The sequence below is a fragment of the Panthera onca genome, chromosome A3 (genome assembly GCF_046562875.1).
Source record: "Panthera onca isolate mPanOnc1 chromosome A3, mPanOnc1 haplotype 2, whole genome shotgun sequence".
Taxonomy (NCBI): domain Eukaryota; kingdom Metazoa; phylum Chordata; class Mammalia; order Carnivora; family Felidae; genus Panthera; species Panthera onca.
In genome coordinates, this window is record NC_138341.1 from 31323977 (window position 1) to 31348905 (window position 24929).

At 40.8% G+C, this 24929-nt stretch overlaps 1 protein-coding gene and 1 long non-coding RNA gene across 4 annotated transcripts in view; one reads left to right on the forward strand and one right to left on the reverse strand.

Moving 5' to 3' along the window:
- Window positions 1-12431, reverse strand: part of ATL2 (atlastin GTPase 2) — a 56302-nt gene extending 43871 nt beyond the window's left edge. Inside the window, exon 1 of one of the 3 annotated variants that reach the window (XM_078444785.2) lies at window positions 12266-12431. In XM_078444785.2, the coding sequence (XP_078300911.1) occupies window positions 12266-12383 (118 nt within the window). In that variant the 5' untranslated portion in view covers window positions 12384-12431. The remainder of the gene's footprint in view (window positions 1-12265) is intronic. The other 2 variants (XM_078444786.2, XM_078444787.1) reach the window with 2 other exon arrangements.
- Window positions 12432-19830: 7399 nt separating this feature from the next.
- Window positions 19831-24929, forward strand: LOC144615826 (uncharacterized). The gene is made up of 3 exons (XR_013554436.2): window positions 19831-20913; window positions 21954-22109; window positions 24197-24929. It is a non-coding gene; the product is annotated as an uncharacterized LOC144615826 (long non-coding RNA).

Sequence of the window (24929 nt, forward strand, 5' to 3'; positions counted from 1 at the left end):
AATAACTTCCCCACTCTATGAAATAATTTAATGTACAAATTAAGTATTTTAGGTGTACCTTTTACTGGAGAACAGAGGAAAATACTTAAGAGCGTCTACTCTGGATTCATAAGTACATAATATCTCTTTAATCCTCAAAATCACTTTGTTGGGTAAGCTAGGAGTTTCCTTGTTTGTATAAAGGAGGACACTGAGGCTCACATTAAGCAATTTGCAAGGACACGTATTTCCTAAGTAATCAAATCTGGATACACACTCAGGTCTTCGTCAAATTCATCATCTTGCAACTATGCCAAATGAGCATGTTTGTTGAATAAACACAGAGCTGAATACTTACGTGCTCAAGATTTCTAGAAAGCTGAAAAAAAAGTTACCAAAAATGTAGTTTGTTTAAAAAAAGAAAAACGGAAGAAGGGTTTACTTCTCATCTTTATTAACAAATCTTGGCATATAGCTATTTTTCCCTTTTCCCAAAAGTTTCCTTGTCAAAATTTAATCATTTATACAGTCAGCAAATCATTTATACCATCCCCCAACATTTGGGAAACGATTTTTTTTCTTCAAAAGCTTTCTAGAAGGGCAAGTTTTAAATTGCAGATTTTTAAAAGATGAGATGCAGGGTGACCTGGGTGGCTGAGTTGGTTAAGCATCCGACTCCATTTTGACCCAGGTCATGATCTCCTGGTTCATGAGTTCAAGCACTGCATCGGGTTCCACACTGATGGTGCAGAGCCTGCTTGTGATTCTCTCTCCCTCTTTCCCTCTGTCTCTGCCCCTTCAGCACTCTCCTCTCTCTCTCTCTCAAAATAAATAAACTTTAAAAAAAATTTTTTTAGGGGTGCCTGGGTGGCTCAGTAGGTTGGGCGGCCGACTTCGGCTCGGGTCATGATCTTGCGGTCCGTGAGTTCAAGCCCCGCGTCGGGCTCTGTGCTGACAGCTCAGAGCCTGGAGCCTGTTTCAGATTCTGTGTCTCCCTCTCTCTGACCCTCCCCCGTTCATGCTCTGTCTCAAAAATAAATAAACATTAAAAAAAAAAAAATTTTTTTTAATTTTTTTAAATGAGATGCAATAAAACTATTTTCCAATTTTCAGTAAGACATGCATATACAGTTACATGTAAATAAATGTGTAATTCATGGTTTCTTATGGTACACAGTGTGTCATGAATAAGTGAGAAAGGTCCCCCACCCTACCCACTTCAAGCTAGTAGTAATTAGAGAGCAAGGCATTATACTCGATACTTGAGAAATACAATTTGCTGATAATGGTCCTCACTCTCAAGGCTCCGACAAAATAAGTGCAAAAGAACAGTATAAAGAAAGAGCCATGTTCGATTATTTAAACTAGTGTATCAATGAAGACATCCTGGAGAAGGTTGCATCTCTCTGAGCCCTGAAAAGCAGATTAAGGCTAACCTTAAAAGTTTAGGGTAAGAATACTGGGCATTATCCTGAGAGCCATGGAAAATTTGGAAGGAGAGGAGTGATAGGATCAAAGCTGTGTTGCAGAGATAAACCAAAAGTGATGAGTGAGTAAGAAGTATAATGAGAACCTAAAAAAACAGGGAAATCAGATATTAAGCAACTAGAAGAGCCAGAGTACAAGGTGAGAAGCCTGAAGTCAGAAGGTGACAGTAAAAATAGAAAGCAATGAATGCAAGAGCCAGCCAGTTCTTCAACATCCTTCTCTGAACTAGGCAACTGATAACACTAAATTATTCCATATTTTTATAAGGAACATATTCTTTTCTTATAAGTCTTTAAAAAACTATGGTGCACTAAATTTCCATTTCCAAAAGTAATTTTGAAACAATTACTCTAAGGTTTTCTAACAGGGATCAGGAATCCATCAAGACCAGAGTAGGTTTCCTTAACTCAGGCAAACAGTTTAATCTGGTCCCAAAATTAACTCAGTAGTAAGTTAAAAGATATTAAATCCATAGAAAAGCGACTGAAATTTGGGATAACCAGTTAGCAAAGGAGTCATTAAAATACATACACAGGGACCCAAGCTTAAATTTAGAATAAGGTTTTTATGACAAATCTCAAATAGGTATCTGCCAAGACTGTGGAAATAAGATGCTACATTCCATTTTGTCACAACTCTCTACCTCACATGGCTCATTATAGGAGCAGTTAAAAAAAAAAAAACCAAAAAACAAACAAAAAACAAAAACAAAAGTATACACTCAAATCCCAAACTCGGCTCAATACAGGCAAAATTCCTACTACGAGAACAGCTGTAAAAAGAAAGGAATAGTGCCAAAACAGACAAACATCCTTCTAAGTAGATAAATGTGGCTAATTTGAAAAAACAAAAGGAATAAGAAAGTCAGAGGTTCTCAATATATTCTCCTTTCATCCTTTCTCTAGTTTGGCAACTTTTAGAGTACATGTCAGAGTTTCTTGTGGTAGATAAATACACATGGCTCAAAAACAGGGATAGCAGGGTGGGGCACCTGGGTGGCTCGGTGGGTTAAGCATCTGACTCTTGATTTTGGACCAGAATCTCACAGTTCAGGAGATCGAGTCCCACACTGGGATCTCTGCTGTCAGCACAGAGCCTGCTTGGGATTCTCTCTCTCCCTCTCTCTCTCTCTCTCACTCTCGCTCTCTCTGCCTCTCCCCAGTTCATGTTCTCTTGTGCACTCTCAAAAAATAAACAAAAATAAATAATTTTTAAAAACAGGGGTAAGGGAAACATATCTCCATAGTTTTTAAGAAGTCACATTTGGGGCTATTCAGACAGTTTTTCCAGGAACTATACAGTTAGTTAATTCTTTGCTCAACTTGGCTATAAAAACAGCCCACATTCTCTCTTTTTTAATGTTTATTTATTTTTGAGAGAGACAGAGTGCAAGCAGGGGAGGGGCAGAGAGAGAGGGAGACACAGAATCTGAAGCAGGCTCCAGGCTCTGAGCTGTCAGCACAGAGCCCAGTGCAGGGCTTGAACTCATGAACTGTGAGATCATGACCTGAGCCAAAGCCAGACACTTAGCCAACGGAGCCACCCAGGTGCCCCATATTCTTTTTTTATTACACATGCTCGGACACCATTTGATCTTTCAGCTACCACTATCTAATTGCTTTTAAATACTTTTTAAACATCCCTTTTAGAAAAATTCTTAGAAATAGACAAGTGCTTAAACTATTTTGTAAAAAAAAAAAAAACTTACCAAATACTGGCTATCTTCAAACAAGTAGGATATCCTACACTCGGCCTCCTAGGACCCACTCATTCCTCAAGGCCTGACAAAGCCCACCCTCACACACAGGGGTTCCTACTTCTGAAATTATAAACTTAATGATAAACTTTACTCACAAATATGCATAAGGTCTATCTGATCTCCCAACTACATGAAAGCTTGGAACAGGGATCTGTTCTACACTTTTCCACACCGGTACTCATTACACACAACTGAAAAGCCCTTTCAAAAGGTAGGTGTTCAATATGTCAACTGATAGCATCAAGGGAAAAAAAGCTAGTTCTTTGTCTAAAAATGGTCTTCTATCAGCCTGCCCTACTCCCCCTCTTTTCTCCCAAAAGAAAACAAGTCCCAGCCCTTTCAGGCTCTCTTCATCCTGAAGGGGTGATAACTTTCTTTGTATGGTCAATACATGCCAAGTGCTTTTAAGACATTATCTTTTAATCTAAAAACTTCCAAAGTAGGTTTTTTTAGTTAAGGAAGTTGAAGCTTGGTGGTGGGACAATATGAACACAGCTCCTAAGCTAGGAACTTCTATCACACTATGGGCACCAAAGCAGATGCACATACTCTGTCATTAATGAGTCAGGAACAAACAATACCTCAGGAAGAATTCAAAACAGTTAAAAAAAAAAAAAAAAAAAAGAGAGGAAGAGAGAGAAAGAAAAGAAAACCCTCTAGCATACCTAAAGATTCAGAAGAGACGAGCATCAGTAAATTGAAAAGTTGCCGATTTATTTAAGAAAAGCACTCATATGGAGCCATTTTAACCTTTTTTTTTTTAAAAAAAAAACACTATTCGCCAACCCCCTCCCCCACAAAATTAAAAAGCAAATATGAAAAAGAATTTCTTATACACAACAGGACTTTTACAAAATAGTAACACTGAGATGGTCCAAGATTATAAAAATGCAATTAATAAAAAGTTCTGAGTTCATACTTAGTTACCATATTAAAATTTCAAGATCAACTGTAATCAAAGAAATGCAAATGCAACAGTAAGGTCCTCATTTTTACCTATGTGTTGGCATTCATTTTTAAATAACAACATCCACGTGTGAACAGAAGTATTTGTAAACAAGTACAAACCTAACCCAAATGAACACAGAATATATGGGAACAACCTTTCCAAATGATTTGCTGATGTGTCTTCAATCTTGAAAACATATAGGTAGTTTGACCCACCTACTTTTAAAACTATATCCTAAAGGTCAAAATTTATCTACAAAGATGTTTTGCCAGCATTGTTCACAAAAAAAATCCCCATTTTTAATGCCACTTTAAAAATCATGTTGTAAAGATTATTTAATCACACAAGGAAATACAATATGGAATGAAAAAGTGAATTACAGGGGCACCTGGGTGGCTCAGTCGGTTAAGCGTCCGACTTCGGCTCAGGTCATGATCTCACAGCTCATGGGTTCGAGCCCTGCTTCAGGCTCTGTGCTGACAGCTCAGAACCTGGAGCCTGCTTCAGATTCTGTGTCTCCCTCTCTCTCTGCCCCTCCCCCGCTCGTACTCTGCCTCTCTCTCTCTCTCTCAAAAGTAAATAAAACATTAAAAAAATATTTTTTTAAAGAAAAAGCAAATTACAAAATTACAGTAAGATCCCAATTTAGGAAAAATTAAATTATGCATTCAAAAAGGATATATACTAAAAGATGTACACTAAAATGTTAGCAGTACTTACTGATGTAGAAATGTTGGGGTTCAGGGCCAACGGCCAACAAAGAATCTTAAGACCTCTTCGGTGCAAAAAGGTGGTTTTATTAAAGCATGGCACCGGCTCCATGGGCAGAAAGAGCTGCACTAGGGTTGTGATGGATGACTGATTACATACCTTCAGGTTGGGAGGGGGTTTAGGGACACTGCAAGTCTCTAAGGAATTTTGGAAACAAGGTTTCCAGGACCTTAAGGGGGCTAGCTACTGTTAGGAAAAGTTCATTTATTACTGTCTAATAAAACCTTAGTCACCAGATCCTTGAGATGTATATCAGTGGGCCATATACTTGGAGGATGATTGCTGACATGTATTTGGGGGGTAGAGATAAAAGAAGTTTCCTAAGGAGTTTTTATATGTTAAAGTAGACTTACAGAATCCTCTAGGACCCTAGAGATCGGGATGTTAAGCTAATATTGCCTTTTGCCCTTAGCAAAGTGTCATCATTGAGGCAGCTGAGTTCCTAGAGGAAGGTCACTACGCCTGTCTCAAAGACTTGTCAATGGGCTATAAGTAGCAAGGAAATTTAATTTTTTCTTTTGCCTTTGTTTCCCATATCACTTACCACTAGTTGATATTATTTTTATTTCTTCTTTTTTATTTTATTTGTATTTTCCAAAGTCTATAAAGATTTACTGCTTTTGAAATTTTACAAAAATTAAAACTTTTACAAGGTATAAATTATCCACGACTTGTATTAGATTAAAAGCTCTAACCAATCACAAGTTCAGCTGTAATTTAAATGCAGTACATTTCTATCTTAATATCTAATTGTAAGACATTTGGCATCAACAACATTGTTCAACCTTTCTAAGAACTTCTAGCCTACACTTCAGAATTTGATAAATACCCAAGGCCACAGCCATTCTCCTGCAATAAAAAGTCTCTCAACTCTAAACAAAATTTCCACAGTTCATATTGACACATCTATTTTTAAAATTAAAGGGCTGATGAAAAGAAAAGAGCAATTTCTGAAGATGTGATTAACAAAGGTCTTCAAAAAAAATCTCAGAAGAAGGGTGATTTCGTGTCAAAGTTTCTCTACAACTTACTTCAAAAAAATCAACTCCCTCCCATTCTGATAAAAGTGAATTTAATCCAACTTTTAATATCTCATAAACCCATTCATTCAAATATGAAAGAGTAGCTCATTTAGCATTCCAATTTCACCCCCTTTAAAAAGTTTCTTTATAGAAGGCTTTAAAGTTTCTAAAGTGCCTTCACAGACTATTTAACAATCAAAAAAAAAAAAAAAAACAAACCCAAAACACCTGTAAATTGGCTTAAGTTTGCTAGGGCAGATATTACCTCCCAGGAAGGAAAAAATGTTATTATAGAGCTAGCATTAAAACCTCCATTCTAAATTAAAGCCTCCATTCTAAATCCATTCTGATGATCGTAAGAAGTGTATAGAATTCAAAAGTAAGTCTTTGGTTAAAATAATATGTCCTAAGCACTATCCATGACTCTACTATAAATGATTATTACATGTAGGGGGAAAAAAGCTTTTATTGGGATTCACAATTTGTATAATCAAGTCAATTATTCTTGAGGCACTCTTGGGCATAACAGACCCATTATATTCTACACATTTACTGTCTGAAAAGTCAATTCACTCCACTTGGAAACTGCCATGACCTTAACTAAGAAATTACTTCATACTGAATCCTATAATTGAAATAAACAATTTCAGGGGCACCTGGCTGGCTCTGTCGGTTGAGCCCCCGACTTCAGCTCAGGTCATGATCTCAACAGTTTGTGAGTTCGAGTCCTGCATCAGGCTCTGTGATGACAACTTAGCTCCTGGAGCCTGCTTTGAGTTCTGTGTCTCCCTCTCTCTCTGCCTCTCCCCTGCTCACACTGTCTCTACCTCTAAAAAATAAATAATCTTAAAAAAATTTAACAATTTCAGAAGACTGTTTTGCCATATGATTAACTGATTCTCTAAAGTGCAAATTTATTAAAATGAGGACGGCTGAGAAATATGCATGTATATTTTTATCTTATAAAAACTAACAAAGGTCTTTCAAGTCACCTATTGTGAAACTTAACTTTTAGTTCAGAGTCTCATCTTAAATAACTATACATTATAGTAATAACTACCATCAACAGAATGTTTGCCGGTGGGTTAAGCACATTTATCACATTTAATACTTGCAATATCCCTAATCATGAACACATTATCAGCATTTTACAGATAAAGTTAAAAATGTACCCACTACCCTTGCTCAAAATAAACCTTTGTCCACACTGCAGTGAAAAAAAATTAGAAGAGACTGACTGCAAATATACACATCTATATAACAGCATAGTCGAATTGGCACATTCTTACATGTACATTACTTTCTCTTAAACACAGACAGCTTTACAATTTACAGAACACTTGTACCTGTCATCTCATTTGTTCCCACAACAGCCCTATCATGGGATTATCATCACTGCTATATGTGCGGGGCTTCAAGGCTCAGAGAGTTTAAGTGATGTCACTCAGCTTTTGATTCCTCATTCTTTCCCAATGCACTATCTTGCTTCTCTGTAATTAAAGAAACATTACCCCCACAGAGTATTATGCAATAAAAAGATGAAATGTACTATAGATCCTTGATAAGCTCTTTCATAAGTTACATAGTTCACCAACAAGTTACTAGAGTTACTGGTTATTTTGATGCCAGTCACAGAAATATAATTTGTATGAATAATTTCTATTAAGATAGTACATTACCCAGGCATCCCCTAGATCCTACCTGTACTGGTCAGAAAACTAAACCCCAAATTAATCAAAATGTACACTATCTCCTTGGGAAAATAGAGAATGTATAAATAAGTCTTTCATGACTTAACACTTCCTTCTAATAGATATCATCTGCCCATAAAACCGCCTACCTACAGCCATTTATCCCACAGTAGATAGTGAGGGTGGCTACTTAAATACACATTTTACAAAAATCTACCTAAGTTTAGCAAATATATGTACACCTAAACAGAGAGATAGGATTACCAATGACTTGAAAACTCATTTGTAAAATAGTTATCTTGGCTTTGCACTTCTGAATATTTTGTACTTCTCAATGTACTTAATAAGCAAAGTTGTTCTACTTCGTGAATTCTACTTCTTTCTATGAATTCTTCTTTCTACCTTTTCCCTTTCTACTTTAAAATCTCCTACTCCACTTAGTGACTTGCTCTATCGTTACTCACTAACTGTCCCAATCCTTAAGCAACTGAAGTTAAAATTGTTGAAGGAAAAGGCACTTAAAATGGTTACTTTCTGTCCAGCTGTATATAAGTCCAATGTGTTAATTAATCTAGATGATGCAAAAAACAATCTCCTGGTAGAGAGAAGACATGTACAAAATTGGTGAAAAAGGTTTTGGGGTTTTTTTGTTTGTTTGTTTGTTTGTTTGTTTTCAGTAGGGTGGGGGAAGGGCAAGCTGGATTTACAAGTCACAACTGCTTTTTGTCCTGCCTATCCTTCAGGCATCCCTAAGGCTCACTATGAAGATGACAGAAACGAACACAAAATCTTCGAGTTAGAAGTTGATCTGACACTGACATGAAAGCAAGCACTGATTTCATATGAATGTTGCAGAGGTGGTGGTGAGTGGAGAAAACAGTTCCCAGATTGTAAACGTTAACTGAAGATATTAACACAATTAAAAAAAAAATCAGTAAAGGAATGTATATAATATTGCTCTTGTGTTTTACAGTAAGAGTTGTTGCTCTCAGACTGCGTAAAACAAAATTTATTCATGTTTTGTGCATATTAAAAAAATCCTATTGTATCAATTGGTAAGCTATTAAATGCCTATAAAACTAAAAAAAAAAATCATTAGTATGATTTCAGACATCATTCAACAGTTTTACCCTGGCATTTCTAATTATGCCTGTGATAATTTTCAAGGAAGAAAGACCCATACTCTCCTCCAAGTCTACAGGGGTAAGAGTGCCTCTGAGTAGTTTCTGTGACTGTAGACAAGTCAAAATCACTCCCTCCAATGGGATCTCTCAAAGGCAGATTTTAAGAAAGAAAAAAAAAAAAATCAAAGCAAGATGTTTAAAGCACTTTATAAAATATCAAGGATTATCCTATTGCCACCATATTTTCAGATTGGTGGAGTTTTTTCAACTACTCACTTTTAAAGCTATAGAGAAAGCCCTCAACCATTCTTCTGTACTAAAGGTGATAGGGAACAGTAAAGGATAGGAAGAAACTTAACATGGGTAATGAATTCATTGGGGGATCAAGTTCAGCAACTCAATACTCACATCTATCTTCCTTAAGTTAAATAATGCCCAAGAAAGTTAACATACCTGGATTTTAGAACCCTAAAATGGTTACACAGAATACCATTACATTTTTTTAAAGAAAAAAGGGGGTTTCCCTGTAGCCACCCCAGAGAAAACTTCTGTAAAGCAATAAATCACCGTTACAAAAAAGTTTGACTTCTACTCCCATTCTTTACATTTCTGTCTCTTAACTTTGAGAGCCTGCCAAAAGGCTTTGCTCACAATCATGTCAAACAAGTATTTGAAACGAGCATAAACAATTTTTTAATGCATCTTGCTAAAAAGTATCGCAATTTAAAAAAAATTTTTCTTTAATGTTTATTCATTTTTGAGAGACACAGTGCGAGCGGGAGAGGGGCAGAGGGAGAAGGAGGAGACACAGAATCCGAAGCACGCTCCAGGCTCTGAGCTGTCAGCACAGAGCCCAACGCGGTGCTCGAACCCACGAACCGTGAGATCATGACCTGAACTGAAGTGGGACGCTTAACCCACTGAGCCACCCAGGCATCCCTCTCACAATATGTCTTGAACTCCAGCATGGAACGAGGTGACAGTTTTCCAGGTACTTTTAACAACTGTTTAATACTAGACAAGTGGAAAAAGCACAATTTTGGAAAAGGTCTAACAATTTCAAGAAAGTTACTTTCACTTGTGAATATTCAAAAATTTTATCCTAAAGTTAAAACATAGTGGCAAACTAAAATCGAATCCCAAATGGACACACTTGACTTAAGGCCAGAATCTCATTTTAACTCACAGTTTATTTTCCCTATAATAATTACCTCTTAACTGTAAGGCAGATCTTTCTTCACCAAATAAAGAATTTCCAGGAATTCTGAAACACCTTACTAAGGAGATTTAATCACATCCACAGATTCCTATCACCCCACAAAGCCATTAAAATACAAGAGTACATAAGTACTTTATAAAGATCGTACATTCCTAAAGAGAGTAAGCATTTCTCTTAAGAGACACAAAGCACCTTCGTAAGATTGAACTACTGGAGTGGCACCTGACTCACCCCAACTCAGTTCTTCAACTTTACTTATTCAGAAAGCAGAGGGAGACAAAGAGTTGCTTCTACAAAGTCAAAAATAGATGAGTCCCTACTCATTCACAGCCTGTCTGCAAGGACTTTAAACACAAATCTTAAGAAGTTTTATTTGGATTTTAATGTAGTATTGAGAGACTTCAGAGCAAATTAGCAGGTTTTAGGCAGTCATTTGATAGGTATCGTTACCAAGTGAAGGGCTACCTCCAGAGTAGGGGGGAAAAAGCACACAAACACCTCTGAGTAGCAGACAGAACATTTAATAAATAGTGAGCCCTATTTATCAACTCTTAAGAATCACATCTCTTTCCAATGTACCACAAAATAAAAACAGTGTTCATCACCATGACTAAGTCATAAAGTTTTGCTTCTCCTAATAAGGCAAGTACATAAAACACTCTGAAACAACATCTAAAACGGTCACCTTAAAAATATATATATATAAAGCACAAGAGCTTACACACACACACACACACACACACACACACACACACACACACACACACACTACAGACCTCTAGGGTCCAAAAGATCTAAATTAATCAATCCATCAGCATTCCAAAACTAATTATTTGAGAATTCCAACTAGAAGAGATCTAAAGCAAAACCCCTCTTCTCTGGTTGTATTTTGGTTTTTCTATGTAAACAGTTCTGTCAAGTGCTTTCTTTGGCAGGCAATAATAAAATAAACTTTATTTCCTGTTCTTTATCCCGTATCAAAACTCTAAAGTTTATCGTCGCCTCTGACATATGGTCACCATGTCCAAGGGTTACTATGAATGATGAAATACATAGTTCACATAAACTTTTCTCTTGAAGTGTCTTCACGGATAACATCTTATCAAAATGTTTTACATCTCATCTCACTAAACCATTATCAGATTGTGGAAAGAGGAATCTGAAGAACACAAGTTCACGTTTAGTGTAGTTTATAAAATCTTCTCTATGCCCCGGCCATACTTCCCTAACCGTAAGCTTTTACTGTTTATAAGCATTTGAAAAACTTCATGCCTTTAAGTACTATCAAAATTCTCAATCAGGATTTCATGCGTTCGGTTCACACCACAGCAAAAGATCAAATGCTGAACTCCTAAAAATAGGGGTGTTAGGAGAGGGACACACAACACTCCGCTGCCAAAGCAAATGCGTCTTGGAGGGGGCAGGGGCGCTCCTGGTACACGTACAGTAGGAGCTCACATTCAGCAAAACCGGGGAGCGAAGGATCAGGTGACTTCACACCACAGACCTTTCAGTCTGATCGGGCCTCACTACCGTCTGGGTGACTAGTAAACGGCTCACCAGCCTAGTTTAACAACTAAATCTGGACTTGCATCCTAGCCACGCGCAACCGGCGGGAGTGGGTTCGGGGGCCGAGGAGCCCCGGAACGCGAGCCCCGGGGCACAGCCCTGGCCTGCGGACTGCGGTTCCCTCCTGGAAGGGTGTCTGGAGAGCTTTCCGACCTGGCAGCGAGGTGTCTGCTCCCCCCACGCGCTCCGCGTCCTCCTCCTCCGTGGAGCCCATAAAGCCCTAGCCACTCCGTCCTCCCTTTCTGAGACAGAGGGCAGCGAGTGCCCGCCGGCAGACAGATCGCCCTGCCGCGTCCGGGGCTCTCCAGCACCCAGCCGCTGCGCCGCCGACTTCCCCGCGCCCCCGGTCTGCGGCCCCGGCTCAAGGCCGCCCCCTCAGGTCGGGGCGGACGCGGCGGCAGCCACGCGGCGGGCGGGCAGGGGGCCGGGCCGCCCGGGCGCAGACGCGCGCGCCGCCCGTTCACCCGACAGCTGCGGGAGCCGCGGCCCGAGGGCCGCCCTTTCAGGCCGCGCGCCGCGGGAGCTCGGGGCGCGGCGGGGGTTAGGCCCCGCGGCCGCCAGACGCGACGGCGGGAAGAGAGCTGAGCCAGCCGCGGACGACGACCCCGCCGCCTGCGGCCGGTGCCCGCGGGTCCGAGCGGCCCGCGCCCTCTCCCCACCGGGACCCTGCGGCCTCCGCCCCGCCGGCGCGTACCTAGGAAGGTCGTGGACGAGACGTGGTTAACCCCGGTGTTTGGGTCGCTGGTCCGCCGCCGGCGCCGCAGCCCCTGGTGCGGCTGCTGCCTCCGCGCTGCCTCGTCCCCCTCCGCCATCTTGTACCGATTTAAAATTAACTCCCCACTGACGTCAAACGCCGCCGCCGCTTTATCAACCTCCCGGGAGCCGGCGGGACGCTGGCGGGTCCTAGCGCCGCCAGTAGCCAGCGCCTCCTTGTCCTCCCCACGCCCTCCCCCGTCCCGCCCATCGGCGCCTTCGCTCCGCCTCCGCCCTGCCAGCCTCCCTGCCCGACTGTCAGCCTGTCCCTAGGCTTTCCTGGCCTCCCGCTACTGGATGGGATTGGGCGGCGCCCCCACCGCGGTCACCTGGCATCCGCACCGCTGCGAGCTCAGTACCACACCCCCTTAGCGCTGGGCTGGTCTGTGTGAACGCAGAAGGGATCTCCAGAGAACCAAGTCCCTCCTTCCCAGTTCAGTAACCCAATTCTTTTTACAGCTCTTCTTCGTAATCCTTAACTCGTGCCCTGCACGTGCGGTTGCTTTCGCACGCCTTTCTTTCTCTTTTTTATCCGCCACCTTCTGTGGGGGATACCACCCTACCTGCCTTCCTCCTAAGCTATTGCTCTGCCCTGCTTTTCCTCTTGATCTTTCCTCGCCCAAGTCCCTAATGTTGCTTCCCCTCCAGAGACCATCCTATGGTTTATTTGCAATAGCTCCCATCTGCTTATGAGACCCTCCCCCCTATCTTCTTGACTGCATACCTTCTCTTGCCCCTAGTACCTTGCAGGGACAAGCCAGAAAGCACTGTCATCACAAAATGAATTGTAGTAGGTCCTTTCCTAACTATGATGAAACCTCCTTGTGAGGATCCAGTGATATCCTGAAGAAAGTGCAGGTCACTTTTTAAAATAAACACCAGTCCGTGGAAGCTTCTGTGAAACACAGTCTCTTTTCTTTTGGATTTCTACTACATCACCAATGCATTGAAAACTCCTTTTCCTTGGTAAAGACAGGCGTCCAGGTATCTGAATTGCTGTCTTGTCCATGTCTTCTCAAAAGTCTAAATATTACAGCCTTACCTCCTGCACAATCTCTTGGAAAGCACTGGTGTCATGAAAGCTTCAGGGTGCCATTTTAGAGGAGTTTTCATTGGGCTGTCTGTTTATTCATCTGTTCTCTGTCTTTATGGAAAGGGACTTGAAGCTCCTCCTGGACTTCCTAACTCCCTGCATCCTGGTTCAAGGCTCAAGCCATAAGCCTGGCCTGATGATGGATTTCCTTTCATAATCTCCCTATGCGGCATCTATCTAGTATGGCCAACAATCTGCTTTCTGCAAGGTATCATCTTGGGCATGAAAAAAGATGCAAAAGGGAGTATTTTTGCAGTCAAAGAATAAACTTTCCGTTAGAGTCAGCAGTGAACTTACTACTGGGTGCACCCCCATCAGGAACCCCCAGGGAGTTAAGGCTGCACTCCTCCTAGTCAATCGACCTAACTGGTATCCTTTCCAGGGTCAGACACTATATTAATGTCATAGACTGCTACTACAGTGCCCCGAACAGGCCCACACAGCTCCCAAGTTCAAGGAGTGTCGAGAAGCTAAATGCAAGTACAGTCAAGAGACTGAGCATTGTCCCACGGTCGCCTCATATCTGTGTGTGTTGGAAAATCCATTCTTTGTTTTCCCCAGTCAGCTATCCCTCTTCAGTTTCTCATCACAGTGAAACCTCAGTGTTACTGCAGACTTGTCCCTCCCCCACCCTCCTTCTACACCAAGCGTGTGTAAAGTCAGTCTTGACTTCTAAATCTCTGTCCAGTTCTCCTCTCCATCCCCTCAGACTCCCTCTTGATTCCGCACTCATCATTTCTTTCCCACTACACCGAGGTGGCTTGTTGCTGGGGGCCCTTCTGCTGTGGGTCCTCCACGCAGCCACTGGCTTAAGTTTTCTTCCATGCAAGTTCGGTGATGTGATTTCTCTGCTCAGGATAAAGTCCAAACTCTTCAGAATAGTTGGCAAGGCCTTTCATGATTTGGGCCCTAACTACATATCGAGCTGCGTTTTTCACTACTCAGTCATTTATTCCTCATTTTTTTCATTTAACAAATGAGTTCTAACACTGTTGTGTGTGCTGAATGACGAGTAATCAACAAGACAGACAAAATTAGTTTACTTAGGTTTTTTTTGTTTTGTTTTTTTTTTCCTTCCTACAGCCCACAGACCCCTCCAGTATAAGAAAGTGAGCTCCAGGGGCTCAAAGATCTGTCTTATTCAGGGGTGCCTGACTGGCTCCGTGGTGGAACATATGACTCTTGATTTCAATATCTTGACTTCAAGCCCTATGCTGGGTGTAGAGATTACTTTTAAAAAACTCAGGTTCTACCACTGATTCACCTAATGTTTCAAAACCTCCAGGTCCTCATTTTTTATAACTATTTAAAACAAAATTCTTATGGGCTCAGATGAGTGGGTTTCAGAGCATTTTCTTGACTGCTAAATAGCTAACATTTATGAAATGTTTACTGTTCCAGCCACCCTTCAAAGTACTTATCATGTGTTAAGTCATTTCATCCTTAATCCTGAGAGGTATATGCTCTGAATATTCTCATCTTACAGTTAGAAAAAACTAAAGTTCCAAGAGGCTTAAAATGTGCCTAAGTGTCAGGACTGGCCTTTGAAGAAGTCTAGGCAATCTGGGTCCAGAGTTTCTGCTCATATCCACTGTGATAGTGTTCATTTTACACACTGTGAATTCGTGGAGGGCAGAAACCATAGCTTATCCACAGCAGGTACTTTGGGATTCTGCCTTCCGTTAGTGTAAATTGTATTAAAAGCTATGTCTTCCAAATACACAACTTTAAAAATCTTTAAATCCGATGAATAAATGGGCAAAAGATGTCCACAATTTGCGACAAAGGCATCATAAAAATGGACCCTAAACATGCGAGAAAATGTTCAGTTTCACTCGTAATAAGAGAAACTCAAAACAACATTAAGACACCATTTCTCACCCATCAGTTTGGCAAAAATTCAAAAGCTTATGATTACATCGTGTTGGCAAGGACATGGGGGAAAACAGGCACTCACACACTGCTTTCTCACTGAAAATGCAAAATGGTACAGCCCCCATGGAGAGGAATTTGGCATTGTCCAACAAACTTCATCCGCATTTACACTTTGACCTGCCAATCACACTTCTGGGCAATAATTCTGAAGGCACAACTCCAATAATACACACACACACAAATTGCACAAGGTTATTCACTGCAGCATTATTTGCAGTTGCAAAATATTAGAAACGAGCTATCTGGGCATCGGTGATGAGTTAAATAAACTATGATAAATACTCATAATGGGGTAATTCGTTGCTGTAAATGGAGAAAAGAAAGACCTCTATGAACTGATAGGGAGTAATCCCCAAGAGATATTCTTACATGAATAAATCAAACTGCAGAAGAGCATCTGTAGTATGCTACCTTTCGAGTGACGGGGAGAAATAAGAAAACGTGCGTGTATCCACTTATGTGTCCAAAAAGAAGCTCCGAAAGGCTAAAGAGAAAACAATAGTTCCCTGAAAGGGGGGTGCGTGGGGAATAAGGCAAAAGGAATACAGAATGGAGTGATGCTTTTCTCACTATACCGTTTTATATAGTGTTGACTCTTGAAAACATGTTTCACATGATCAAAAAATTAAAGTTGGGAAGGGGTTTCTAAAACTAAAAGCAAACCAAATAAATGATTATAAAAGTATTTAAATGAATAACATAACCGCACTGAAGAGGAAAAAAGAGCCAACTAATCCAAGTACTTTACAAACATAGAATCAGACTATAAACATTTCTCAATCTTTGTCAGGGTAGGGGGAGAACAGCAAACAAATCCTGAAGCCTTTTTAGTAGGCTTGTTTTTGTAGAGGTATGGGCAAAGCAATTCTGAATCTATTTTAGATGTATTATAGATTGTATTATAGATGTATATAATATTGATATATATCATCAATCTATATATATTTCTATAGTATATAAGTGTATTTAGATATGAGTAAATATATAAACATATTTTAGCTGAATGATAGATGAGTAAATGTGTTGATATTGTTGAGAGCCAGGGTTCTCAATGTGGAAGAAGGGTCATACAAATAATGAAAGGGGGAAAGCAAGGTGAATCCTATGGGATAGACTACACTGAAGGTATTGATATGGACTGAAGCTTTATAAAAATGAATACATACATGTGTGTATGTAAGTGTAAATGTGCATATATACGTATATGCATATGTACAGATTATGTGTGTATATGTACGTGCATATATTTCCTTTTCCTATCCACAGAATATGCCTATAAGCAAAGACACCCAAGTAGCAATGATCATACCCAATGCCCAAACTTGGTCTCTAATATGATTCCCTACTGAAAGGAAGCAGGAGTCCATAGAGAAATCACTGGTTTCTGAGCTAGAACAGGGTGGGTACAAGATGATACATGAGCATCATTTTGTGACAGAATAAGGAGGTACTCAAAGAAAAAAAAAAGATAGGGCATATCAAAAAGACACAGAAGGGTCTCCCACTGGCCAAATTTGAAACAATTTAAGGACTAACACAATTAAGGACTACAATGAATTATAGAAAATAGAGAAAATAAGAATCTATGAGTCTATACCAATGACAGATTAGATAGATAAATAGATGATAGATAGATAGATAGATAGATAGGAGGTAGACAGACAGATAAAGGGAAGACTCTTGTCTACAGTAGAATGCTGAGGGTCAACTGGTAAATGTGGAGACCGTGCTAGAGTTAAAGACTCATCAATTTGCAACCATGACAGCAAAGATTAGGTCAGACAAGAATCATCAATGGATACTAAATCTTGGGGTGAAAATTTGACAAATCTAGGGTCGAATATTTGTGTGTCTTCAAGTTTCTCTTCACATCTGCTTATTAATTGCAAGAGAAAAATAGAAATGGAAATTAGACAACACTTTAACTAGGTGATTAAAATTAACATCCCCAGCGGTGCCTGACTGGCTCAGTTGATAGAGCATGTGACTCTTGATCTCGAGGTCATGAGTTCAAGCCCCATGTTGGGTGTAGAGTACTGAAAAAAATATTTAACATCACCAGTGAGGAGGCAAGTGGATATCATGTGCCTCCACATGTGATGCCCCGAGAAAAACACAGCATCGCTTATGTAGTATGCCAATCTGGCATGAACCTAACCATGAGGGAACCTAAGACAAACCTAAAACAAGAAACATTCTATTCAAAAAAAGGGGGGGGGGGATATTTTCTTCAAAAGCGTCAGTGTCATAAAAGAAAAAGGACTGGAAATGTTCTAGATTAAAGGAGGCTGAAAAGGCATAACAACCAACTACATCAGATATTGATCTGATCCTAGCCTGGATCCTGTACAGGAGGGGGAAATGCTATAAAGGACACTATGGAGTCAACTGACAAAATTGGAATACAGATGGTAGGTAAAAGTACCGTATCAGTAGTAAATTTGTGAAAGCATATTCTTATTTCTTATTTATATAAAATACATACAGGAGTATCTTAAAGAGCCAGCATGTATAAAATTTCTCCTCAAATGGTTTAGAAAATATTAGAGACAGAGAGAAAGAGAGAGGGACAGAGAAGAAGAAGAAGAAGAAGAAGAAGAAGAAGAAGAAGAAGAAGAAGAAGAAAGCAAAAACCAGAAAGGAAGAAAGGAAACAATAAAGCACATGGGGCAAAATATTTGCAATAGTGAATCTGGATATCAAACCTATAGGTGGTCAATATTTATTATTATTCTTGAAACTTTTCTGTAATTTTAAAATTATTTCCAAAATTGATTTGTTTGGGTTTTATAATTTTAAAAATGTAAAAAAAATTTTTTTAATTGTTTCTTTTAAAGGACAAAACCTATCTCTTTAATTGGATCAAAGATCGATCAAAACTTCATGTCTCACTCTTCAGTTATTAAAAATAATCACCATTAACAACTTAGTGGCAGAAGAAAATTTTTATAATGTCAAGGAGGAAAAAAGTGGATTACAACTATGTAAAGACATGTATGGACATAGAAAAACTGGTAGGAGGTATGTTAAAAACTGGTAAGATGATACAGGGATTATATTTATTCTCTATTTTACAAATCTTCTGTAGTCCTGCTGTATTGCCCAAAATATTTTAAAAAATTACTTTGCAAGTGGCTCATTTGGGCTTCTAACAAATTTCTGTGATAGAGGATAGAAGGGATCTTGATTTCAAGAGGAAGTGTTTAAGTTGGACATTCTAATGTCTATGACTTCCTTCTTGGAAGAAATCTTAGAAAATATTTGCATATGGGGCACCTGGGTGGCTCAGTCGTTTAAGCATCCAACTTAGGCTCAGGTCACGATCTCGTGGTTCATGAGTTTGAGCTCCACATCAGGCTCTCTGCTGTTAACACAGAGCTTGCTTCAGATCCTTTGTTCCCCCCACCCCCACCTCTGCCCCTCTCCCACTCACTCTCTCTCTCTCTCTCTCAAAAATAAATATCTAAAAAAATATTTGCACAAGTTAGCAATAATAGAAAAATTTTAAACAGGTTAACTAATGGCCCAACATCTCTCAAATTCCATTTCTGATATGTAGCTTGTTCCTTTTATATAGAACATAGCTAAAATACCTTGGGATATTCTTCACAGCTTATTCTATGTCCCTAGAACAGAAGGAAAACTCTCAGCATATTCTCGAACCATCCAGTCTGGATTTTCCAGCTGATTCTGATTTCGTACATAATCCCCTATTATGTATGAAATCGTGCATTCAGATGTTCAGTTGTGAATATGTCATCACTATGCTTTTGAGGAGAATTGGAGAACTTCCTTCCCCGTTTCCTCTTCTCTTAATAATTACTCACTCCCTTTTCCTTTCTTACAGGACCTCTGGAAATTGCTTGATTTCCCTGAAAAGTTGAACAGGAAGAATAAAGCTGATGTACAGAAAAGCCATGGATTCAATCTAAATATATTTAACCTGAATCAGGAGTCTGTTCCAGTTGTCACATAAAACTAAGGAAATAGCATTTCCATGGTTGGCAATATTCTTTGAGTAACTAAGGTTGTCCGAGGGTTCTAGGTCCCGTTCTGGGACCTGAACCACCACCACAATCAAAGAATAATAAACCTTTCCCTCATCTGGACATCAATGGCAGGACCTTTATCAACTTCTAAGTTGCATCCTCCTAACATCGGAGTGACATACAGTTTGAGATGCTTGTTTTGTCAGGGCATTTTCTGCTTTATTATTGGCCTGAAGAATATAGTATTTTTTTATTTTTTAAGTTTATTTGTTTATTTCGAGAGAGAGCACGTGCGCGTGCACAGGAGGAGCAAAGAGAGAGGGAGAGAGAATCCCAAGAAGCCTCCGCACTGTCAGAGAGGAGCCCAATGTGGGGCTCGAACTCACGAACTGTGAGACCATGACCTGAGCTGAAATCAAGAGTCGGATGCTTAACTGACTGAGCCACCCAAGCGCCCAAAACCGTATATTTTTTTAAAAGACCAAAGAAAGAAAAAAGCTCTAAAAGGATCATTCCACAAAGATTTATACATTGTCATTTACTCACTAAAAAATTTGCCAAGACACATAGAAATAAACAGTTTATAAGCAGGACAGCATAGATCATTTGCTAAATTAAAGCTTATATAGTCAACAGAAATGCTACTGCGGTCTTTATTGACCTGTAAGTTTACCTGAGAAGTCATTTTACTCTCTACTCTTGTGCGTAGGTGTTCTTTTGGAAGATTCAAAACGTCATGTAATAGAGACGTTATGGTTTTCCCTCACTTCAGTTTTAAGGAATCCAATTCTGTCAGTCTGGTTCCCCATGTGTTTCCCTTTCCTTTCCTCCGATATACTTTTCTCCTTTTGGTGTTCTGTGCATCTTGCCCCCCACCCCCACCCCAGTCTGTGGTTACTATGCCTGAATCAAGATGGGCCAAATCCTTATTTTAAAAAAAGAAAGAAAAAAGCCTTCTCAGAGACAAAAGGCAGTGATTCCTAAAGAAAACCTCCCACTCTCCTATCTCAGGGATTCTTGCTGAGTTTTCTATGGAAGGAAAACACAAGGTACCGAGAGTATAAGAACTGATGGAAACTGACCTTATGATCTTTTTCACCTTCATGGAAACAATGGAAGGTGGAAGGACGGTTCCTCCCAGTAAGAAGTAGAGATTTGGATATCCAGTGGCCGAAACTCTCCCCTTGGTTTAGGGGGCATCGGATGGATGGGGCAGGGTTCGTGTCAGGGAACAGGTAAACAAAGATAAAATAGTGGCTGCAATAGAACAGGTGTTGGGTACTGCTGAGGCTGACACGAGACGACTAACTCTCTGAGGGTGAAAAAGTTGTCTGCGTTAGGAGCACCCTGCATCTACAGATAGACCTTGTTATGTCATCAGCGTTGTGTCTCCTAGAAATGTAATTTAAGCTACGCCATGCTTGCGAGCTGCTGATCCTTCATGCGAAGATGTTCTCTTTCTCGCGCAAGACTCACTGACAGAAGACGAATGAGCCGTTTCCCCGCGACCACGTAGAGTTCTGCACACAGACAGAGTTGCTTCAGGGCCCAGCTGACAAACAGAAGAACAAGGTTGGGGGACTGGCCTGGGGTCTGGCAGCGTCGGGAGCACTAGGAACCACTGAGCTTGACCCAATCACTGCCATCCCTTGGTGGACCCCACAGGCTCAGCGGTAGTGGCCACTGATTAATGCCAGAAGTTGCACGGGACTGTGGCTAGAAAACTGCTTGGCCACCATGAGGATTTCTTTGGGATTAAACATTTTGAGGGAGAGGCCAGAGAGGAAATGTTTTGCAGCAGAAGAGGGAAACCAGAGTGGATGTAGATAAGAATAGGGACTCAGGGTTACTGATTGGCAGGGAGATTTTACTTAGATTCAAAGCTGATGATCCAGGGTCGTTTGGTTATATTCTACAAGGGAGATCAAACCGAGGGGTGCCTGGGTGGCTCAGTCGGTTAAGGTATGATCATGATCTTAATTTTGGCCCAGGTCATGATCTCATGGTTTGTGGGTTCGAGCCCTGCAATGGGCTTTGCACTGATAGCATGGAGCCTGCTGGGATTCTCTCACCCTCTCTCCCTAGCCAACCCACCCCCCCCCGGCTCTCTCTCTCTCTCTCCCTTAAATAAATAAATAAACTTAAGGGGCGCCTGGGTGGCGCAGTCGGTTAAGCGTCCGACTTCAGCTCAGGTCACGATCTCGCGGTCCATGAGTTCGAGCCCCGCGTCAGGCTCTGGGCTGATAGCTCAGAGCCTGGAGCTTGTTTCTGATTCTGTGTCTCCCTCTCTCTTTCTCTGCCCCTCCCCCGTTCATGCTCTGTCTCTCTCTGTCTCAAAAATAAATAAACGTTAAAAAAAAAAAAATAAATAAATAAATAAATAAACTTAAAAGAAGAAAAAGGAAAAAGGGAGAGCAAACCAAGAACATTAAAGCTTCCTTGAGACTAATACTTGCAGAAGCCTGGACGTGAGTGCATGCTTCTCCAACACAACCGTGTTTGTCTCGTATTTGTCTGCATCTTGAAAGGCAACGGCTCCATATGGAACACTGTGGGCAATTGGGTTTCCCCTGGGCTTGCTGCTTAATAGTAGCTGTCCATTTTTTCTCCAGAGCAAGAGGGAAACAATGACCTCCGCAACCCATATCGATCCCGAGAGAGAACGACTTGAACTGGGATACGTTAGCATCAGTGTGGCTTAGTGAAAAGAACACCAACTTTAGAGTTCAGACCCCAGCTCTGCAGGTTGGTTTTATAACCTTGAGAAGGTTAGTTAACCTTTCTGACCCTCAGTTTCCTCTGCTGTAAAGTAATGGTTTCTTCTTAGCATTTTTGCCATGATTACAGATAACGTAGATCAAATTTTTAGCCCAGTGGCTGGCACACGGTAATAAATGGTAGCCATCATGATTATTGCTCCAATGAAGCAGCTCTTTTGAGTCTAGGAAGAGACTGAAAAGCAAGGACACAATTAATAATAATAGTACCTATTCAGAATTTCAGTTAATCTACAAAATACCTTGATGAGGCAAGTATTATTGGCATCGCCAGCCTTTTACAGAAAAAGAAACTGGGGTTTCAAAAGGTCACATAATTGGGGCGCCTGGGTGGCGCAGTCGGTTAAGCGTCCGACTTCAGCCAGGTCACGATCTCGCGGTCCGTGAGTTCGAGCCCCGCGTCAGGCTCTGGGCTGATGGCTCGGAGCCTGGAGCCTGTTTCCGATTCTGTGTCTCCCTCTCTCTCTGCCCCTCCCCCGTTCATGCTCTGTCTCTCTCTGTCCCAAAAATAAATAAAAAACGTTGAAAAAAAAAAAAAAAAAAAAACAAAAGGTCACATAATTTGTTCAAGGCCACATAACTTGCAAATGGAAGAGCTGAAGTTCAAATGCAGTTCTGTTTGCCTCCAGGGCCTGTGTTCTTAACCATGTGTCTCCAGATTACACACTGGTCTAAAGGCTAGGAGCTGAAAACTCTATAATCAGAAGCCATTTGTACAGACCACTAAGTAGCTAGAAGCAGCTTCTGGATGTCCAGGAAACTGTTTCAGGTTGCTGGAGTGGAGGCAGACGCCACTCAAAGTCCAGGACAAGGGCGTCCCCCAGCATTCTGAGAAGCACGCTCCTAAATGCAACAGGACCATCTACTTGAACGACCAACTTCTACAGAATTCATAGGTATCTTGTAGTCCCTAAAATAGTCGAATAATAGGAGCCACAAAAATCCAAATCTGTGAACTAGACTTGCTTGAGGATATTTGGGAGAGCAGACAGAGCCCGGTTTTTAAATGAAGATCAGCATGCAAGAGAAAAGAACACGGTCCGGAACTCCTTAGGAACTATTATCATATTCTATAACATCTTTTCAAAAATAATAACAAGGAAGTGAATGAACCATCATGATACAGAAAACGTGCTTGTGGCTTGGGGGGAACCCTGCCATGTGCTTTCAATTCATCTGAGAACAGGGCAGGAAATGATACCCTCCCCAAGCAGAAGCAGCCTATCTGGGCACACCTAACATCACCACCATCACCCCCAGCCTTCAGGAATGCCTTTGAAGTCAGTGGGAAATCCAGGCCTCCCTGAAGGAATTGCATATTTCAGCTTCTTTTAAGATTAGGACATTATCTACATTGGCCTTATAACAATCAACATATTTCATTTGTAGCTGGAAAGCAGCCAAACCTTTCCTATCTCACACCCAAGCTTAATTCCAAGCTCCCAAAATCTGACTGGCCAGTTGGCAGACAGAACACTCCACCTTGACAATGTCCTTAGAATTGATTGTCCTTGTTGTAACCTATGTAATCCTTGGATTCACTGCCACCGGAGAAATTTCATCGTTATATTTTGACAGATCTGCACCTCACCTCATACAGCTCCCCAAGCCCCACGTCACTTCTCCCCTCCCTCATATTCTTGGGATCTATCTTCAAGTACAAGTGCTCAGAACATGAGCTCCTCCTTTCTATTTCCCACAACCATTCTTTCCTGGAGCTGAGATGTCAGCAAGGAATGCCACTGGCACTTGATCGGCAAATATTTATCTTTCAAGCTTGTCCTGATCGTCCTCCAGGAAGGTGAGATATCATAAGACATAATGAAATGACTGTTGTTTTAAGGCATTATGTTTGGGAGCTATTTGTTATACAATAGATAACGAGAATGCATGCACATGGTGTGATACCAATGCATAAACATATATATGTGGCAAAACAATAAGCAAATATGTAACAACAGTAAACACTGAATTCAGGGTCATGGTAATCACTCTTTGGTAAAATTACTTGCTTGCTTCTGCTGTCTAGAAGAGTGGGTTTTAATTTTTTGTTGTCGTTGTTTTGTTTTATTTGACAGGAATACAAGCGTGCAATGGCATTCATTTGCAGGACATGTTCCCATAGGCGTGCTCAAATATCCATTGGTGGCCCCTGTCAGTTAGACTACTGGCCATGAAGCACCCATCAGGAGCCGGTCCAGGATTTGTGGCGCCTAAAGCATCTACGAATTTGGGGAACCTCTTTAAGAAAACAAATTCTGAATCAAAATTAGATGTGAAAGTAAATATTTATGTTTAAAATTTTTTTAAGTTTATTTAGAGAGAGAGAGAGAGAGAACTAGAGGGGGAAGGGCAGAGACAGAGTGCAAGAGAGAATCCTACGTAGGGTCCACACTGTCAGCACAGAGCCCCATGTGGGGCTCAATCCCATGAACCATGAGATGGTGACCTGAACCAAAACCCAAGAGTCGGACATTTAACTGACTGAGCCACCCAGAAGCCCCATAAATGTTGATTTAGAATGAGAAAAGAGGGGTGCCTGGGTGGCTCAATCGGTTAAGCATCCCACTTCAGCTCAGCTCGTGATCTCACGGTTCGTGAGTTTGAGCCCTGCATCAGGCTCTGTGCTGACAGCTCAGAGCCTGGAGCCTGTTTTGGATTCTGTGTCTCCCTCTCTTTCTCTGTCCCTCCCCTACTTGCACTCTGTCTCTCTTTCTCTCTCTCAAAAATAAATAAACATTAAAAAAAAAAAGAATGCTAGAATTGAAAAAAGAAACCACAAATTTTATAAAGCTAACACATACCACAAAC